The sequence below is a fragment of the Paramisgurnus dabryanus genome, chromosome 16, assembly GCF_030506205.2.
Source record: "Paramisgurnus dabryanus chromosome 16, PD_genome_1.1, whole genome shotgun sequence".
In the NCBI taxonomy this organism is placed as follows: domain Eukaryota; kingdom Metazoa; phylum Chordata; class Actinopteri; order Cypriniformes; family Cobitidae; genus Paramisgurnus; species Paramisgurnus dabryanus.
The window spans coordinates 13,245,612-13,251,611 of NC_133352.1; the positions used below are offsets into that span (position 1 = coordinate 13,245,612).

The 6,000-nt window shown below is 38.8% G+C and overlaps 1 protein-coding gene across 1 annotated transcript in view; it reads right to left on the reverse strand.

Moving 5' to 3' along the window:
- Window positions 1-5,485, reverse strand: part of LOC135748319 (interferon-induced very large GTPase 1-like) — a 63,177-nt gene extending 57,692 nt beyond the window's left edge. The window contains exons 1-2 of the mRNA XM_065266512.2: window positions 5,350-5,485; window positions 4,764-4,825 (exon numbers count right to left, since the gene is read on the reverse strand). Of these exons, the coding sequence (XP_065122584.1) occupies window positions 4,764-4,779 (16 nt within the window). The 5' untranslated portion in view covers window positions 4,780-4,825; window positions 5,350-5,485. The remainder of the gene's footprint in view (window positions 1-4,763; window positions 4,826-5,349) is intronic.
- Between the last annotated feature and the right edge of the window lie 515 nt (window positions 5,486-6,000).

The following is a 6,000-nucleotide window of genomic DNA, read 5'->3' on the forward strand; positions in this document are numbered from 1 at the left end:
TCAACGACAGAGACAGTCCTATACTCAGGAAGAGAAGACAATAATCACGAAGAAGGTGTTGCCATCATTTTGAGAAAAGGAGTAGAAAAGAATCTGATAGAATGGAAACCTCTTAACAGCAGACTTATGAGAGTTAGAATAAAAGGAAAACACGTGAATTTAACTATCATCCAATGCTACAGTCCAACTAATGACAGTGATGATGAAGTAAAAGACCTCTTTTATGAACAGTTAGAGGCAGAAATTAAGGCAACACCAAGGCACGATATGATGATCATCATGGGTGACCTGAATGCAAAGGTTGGGAACGACAACTCTAACTGCGAGCGTGCAATAGGAAAACATGGATGTGGGACGATGAATGAGAACGGAGAAAGGCTAATAGAGTTATGCGTCACCAATAACTTGGTTGTTGGCAGCACCTTGTTTCCACACCGTGACATCCACAAACTGACTTGGTACTCGCCCAACAACAGAGACAAGAATCAGATTGATCACCTGCTTATTAATGGAATGTGGAGAAGATCACTGCTGGATGTGAGAGTAAAGCGAGGGGCTGATGTTGGAAGTGATCATCAACTAGTAACAGCAATGGTTAGACTAAAGCTTCGGAAAGCCCAGAACAAGACACACGTACAACGGAAATTCGACACTCAGAAGCTGAATGACCCTCGCTTAAAACACAGTTTTGTTACACAAGTGAGGAACAGGATCCAAGCGCTACAGGATCTAAATAAGGAAATAAATCCAGCTAACATCAATGAAGCCTTCAATAACATCAAGACTGCTTACCAACAGAGTGCAGAGAAATATTTGGGATACAGAGAGAAGAAGAGATCAAAAGAATGGATCAAGCCAAACACCTGGAAAGTAATAGATGAAAGACGCAAGCTGAAGAACCAAACACTCAGCTCTCAATCAGAAAGACTGCAGGAAAAATATAAGCAGAAATACAAGGAGACCAACAAAACAGTGAAGAGAATGGTACGTGCTGACCGCCGTGCTTTTGTTGAAGAACTCGCAAGAGGGGCTGAAATAGTTGCAGCCAGAGGAGAACAAAGCATGCTACACAGAATTTCCAAGCAGATCTGCGGCAAATACCATTCTACAGTCAGCCCACCAATCAGAGACAAAGAAGGAACGCTTCTTACAACTGAAGCAGAACAAGATGCAAGATGGGCTGAACGTTTTAAAGAAGTACTGAACAGAAAATCACCAGAGGAAAACGCTGTTATTCCAGAAGGAGAGATAGACCTAGATATCAGCATCGAACTACCTACCAAAGAAGAAATTGTAGCAGCTATTAAGAAGCTGAAGAACAATAAAGGCCCAGGACTTGATAACTTAAATGCAGAATTATTCAAGACAGATCCAGAGACAGCAGCTGAAATATTGAAACCACTTTTTAGAACAATTTGGAGAGAAGCCTGCGTACCCGAGGAATGGACCAAAGGGGTGATTATCAAGATTCCAAAGAAGGGCAACCTAAGCGACTGTAATAACTGGCGCGGTATTACCCTTTTGTCAAGATCCTTGCCAAAGTGATCATAAGCAGATTGTCTTCTGCAGTTGACTCAACATTGAGAAAGGAGCAGGCAGGATTTAGAAAAGGCAGGAGTTGTATAGAACAGATATTTGCTTTGCGGAACATCATCGAACAGAGTGCAGAATGGCAAAGACAACTCCATGTGAACTTTATAGATTTTGAGAAAGCATTTGATAGTGTACACAGGGATAGCTTGTGGCACATATTGAGGGCTTACGGAATCCCAAAACACCTGGTGAAGCTCATTAAAAGCTTCTACAAAAACTACAGCTGTTGTGTGGGTGGAAGCGACATTTGGTTTGAGGTAACGGCCGGTGTCCGACAAGGCTGCGTGATATCTGCATTACTCTTCAATCTTGTCATTGACTGGGTGATGCGACGCTCAACAGAGACAGGACATACCGGCATCAGATGGACCCTCTTCTCCACACTTGAAGATTTGGACTTTGCGGATGATTTGGCACTAATCTCCCACACCCATCAACATATGCAGGACAAAACCAATAAGTTAAACCAGTACAGTTCCCAAGTTGGTTTAAAGATCAACCAAAAGAAATCAGAGGTGATGACTATAAACACCACTACACAAGCTCCCATCAAGATCAATAATGACGAGATAACTTTTACTGAAAGCTTTGTGTATCTTGGTAGCATCATCACACCAGATGGTGGTAGTAAGAAGGACATTCAGAACAGATTGAATAAAGCAAGAAGTGCCTTTATCAGCATGAGCAACATTTGGAGGTCCTCACAGTACAGCGTGAAAACTAAACTAAAACTCTACAACAGCTGCATTATACCAGTACTCCTATATGGAGCAGAATGCTGGCGAATGACGCAACAAGACCTTAGAAAGCTGTCCACATTCCACACCAAGAGCCTCAGGAAAATACTAAAGATTTTCTGGCCAAACAAAATTTCTAACGAAGACCTACTGTCCCGCTGTAATCAAGGGAACATGCCCACAATTATTATGAAAAGACGCTGGCAATGGATTGGGCATGTGCTTCGAAAAGAGGATGGTTCCATAATTAAAACAGCCCTACATTGGACACCAGATGGAAGGAGAAAAAGAGGAAGGCCAAAAGTCACCTGGCGACGAATGGTGGAACAAGAACTGAAAGACCACCACCACACCTGGGGAACGATAGGCACTCTGGCCCAAGACCGACAAAAGTGGAAAGATTTTGTTGCTGCCCTTCGGCGTTAAGGGCAGTAAGTAAGTAAGTTCCTCTTAACGTCCAAAGAGCACCAGTGTTTGTTACAAAGAAGACCAGTGTAGCACGCTCTGCTATTTCTCATATACGGATTATCTGACTTACTGTTTGGTTTAGGGCATTGCTCCAAGAGACTTTTTGTAGGGCTTGTAATAATACATGAGCACAACGAAATTCGTACATGTACGTTAAACACAGTCCAAGGGCTGCTTCGTTGAATATTTGAAAGTGGCGCTGAAACATGCCCCTTCAGGTTGCCAGCTGGTGGCGCTATGACTATAAATTAAAATTGGTATGTAGATGTCTTCAGGTCAGGACTCTTAGCAATCATGTGAAATTTGCGACAGATCGGACATTGTATGCCTGAGTTCCAGCATCTTCCTGTTTCATGACAAAACATCAAACTTTGTCGGGCCAGAACCGACACAAATTTTTACGTAGTGTCAAATCCTTCGCAATTTAGCATCACAAAGGCCTTAAGATGACACTCACCAATATGAAGATGATCCGACGAAAACTGTAGGCGGAGTTAGTTAAAGGATGACGCCTGGAAATGACAAAACGCCTAATTCCAAAGCCTACACCAAATGTAAATTTTCATCACTCTTGACATCTGTGCAAAATTTCATGAGTTTTTGAGTATGTTTAGGCCCTCTAAAGTCCCGCTGAATTCGGAAAATAATAATAAATATAGCTGCAAGCAGCAATGGCGGGCCCTTGCACGTTTTTTTACCGCTACACGGTGCCTCCGAGAAAACGATGCACGGTGGGCAAGGGCATCTAGTGGGTAAATATCAGTGGGCTATTTAATGTTGTTACTGAGCCATTTGGGGACTGTAGGTAAAAGAAACCCCACATTTTAGACAAACAGGGGCACAAGTGAGCCACTTAAACACAACTAATTTGCGCTGCAATGCCGTTTTAAGTGTATTTCCATTAGAATGGCAATGCAATGCAATTGTACTGTAAGTGTGCGCTTAATTGCTCAAGAATCTTGATTTTCAGTAGTGTGTTTTAGTCCACTTGAAGTTTTAAAAAAGTTGTTCCATTTTAATATATTTACACTTGAAGTGTAGTCAAATAGATGTTAGGTTGAAGTTAATACATAATTGAATACACTTAACTATACTTGGATTTGACTAAATAGTAGAAATTGTAGAAAATATACTCAGTACACTTTTTTAAAGTATATTTTTAATAAAATTATTTTTCACCTGGGATACTTTGCTATTCTATAAATATTTAGGCCTAAGAAGTTGTATGAAATATATTTATCTAAATGTATCAATTAGTTTCCACTATTTTCACAAGAAGTCTTTATTTCAGGGGTTATTTTTTTTTTCAAAATTCTCTTTCGTGCATGGGGCCATGTCATCGGACCCAGGCAACCCCCTCCCCCCCGAATAGGGGGCCAACGCGCGTTCCTAATTTGCATTTCAGAAAGTTGGCAACCCTACAAGTGACATTAGTGCAGTATACAGTTTGTCTCCCTGCCACTGTGATGAGTAGCTGCCAGTCTGTGTCTCCACAACACTCTATTTAGTTCAAACATTGTCTTAATTATTTTACATCTGTTATTCTGTACTATATTTTTCCTTTACTTTGCTAATTATCTACATGGTTTAGCATTAATTTACAGAACATCACTTAACTGTAAACACTTCAATAATGTACAAATATCTGTCCTCTCTATAAAGTGCCTGAAACCGAAACTAGTCGTACTGTTCTCCCTAAAAAGTGCGCTTTATGTGGTTTAAACCATATTACATTTTAAAAATTCATGCTTTAAAAGTTGTATAAAAATGATCAAATTACTAATTTTAAAGCTGTATATTTTTATCTGCAACAACTAATATTTTGTGCAAACATACACTTGTGTGAAAGTCAAGAGGCTAATTGTGTTTAAAGTGGATGAAGAAATATAACTTAAAATAAATAAAGTAATGTCTATACAATAAAAAAAATGAAACATATCCAAAGTTTGTTTCTGTTATATTTACCCAAATTCGAATCCATTTCATCTTCAATAAAGTGATCTTGATCTCGCTGATGTGTAGCCTACCTGTTAAACAGAAGGAGAAACATGGGTCAGTCCTGAAGTATGAGGTCAGTACACCCTTAAAATACACAAAGGTGTGGATTCCTTAGCTCCACCCCCTTTTCACTATATCCTTTTGAGTGGTTTTAATTAGAGAGAGATCTTTATTTCAGACCCAGGAGGATCCATATAACAATAAAAATACAGAATAACAATACATAAATATACAAAAGCATTCAAGTAATACAATACAAAACAGACCCTTCCACAACCTTCATTATCGACTATACAAACATGTTCGCCAATGTCTCCACAGTCTGGACGAAAATCTGACAGTACTTAGTACAAGGTTACTTATTAATTCGATACTTATCAACATTTATGTAGAATGTAACAGATTGGAATGGTAAAGATACTACATTTTGTATTTGTAATTGTAAAAACGTCAAACATTAAGCGCGTCCTCTTCACTGCTGAAAAATCCTTTTGGAATCATGATTTGAATAGTTAATAATAAATTCTTAAATATGAAAACATAGACAACTTACAGGCTGTGAGTCAAAAGCAGAATTTTGATAATGTGCAACAGTTCTGCATCAACCAGCTGCATTCATTGTAGTCCCAGAAAAGAGATTTCAGTTGGAGACGATAACTTTTGTCATTGTATACTTTGGGTTTTGTAACTTTGCATATTATTAACATGTACTAACACACACTTACGAAACTTATGAAAAACGGTGATGTGGTTTTACCAGTGTTTTAAGCCAGTAACTCTTTTCAAAGCATTTGCAAATAAACCATAAATAAAGTAAATAATAGCTAATAAGTTACTGCACATTATAAGTAAAAATGTTTGATTTTGGAGAGTTTATTGTATGTACTGATGCTGATATTATAAAAATGTTTACTAAGATGAACTACAGTACAAACTAGCATAAACCATTTGTAAGTTATTGTTTATAATATTATGGTTTTGTCCATCTATGCAAATAAGATTTTTTTATATAAAAGAAACCATGCGTTTTGGGCAGTACGTAGGAAAGCCTGCACATGGTGAAGAGCTTGATGTGTCACCATGAAAACCAAAACAGCCATTACTCACCATGGGGCAGGGCTGGACTGGGACAAAAATTCGGCCCTGGCATTTTGGCCCAAACTGGCCCACACTACATAGACTGCAAAAATTGATTTTCAAGAAA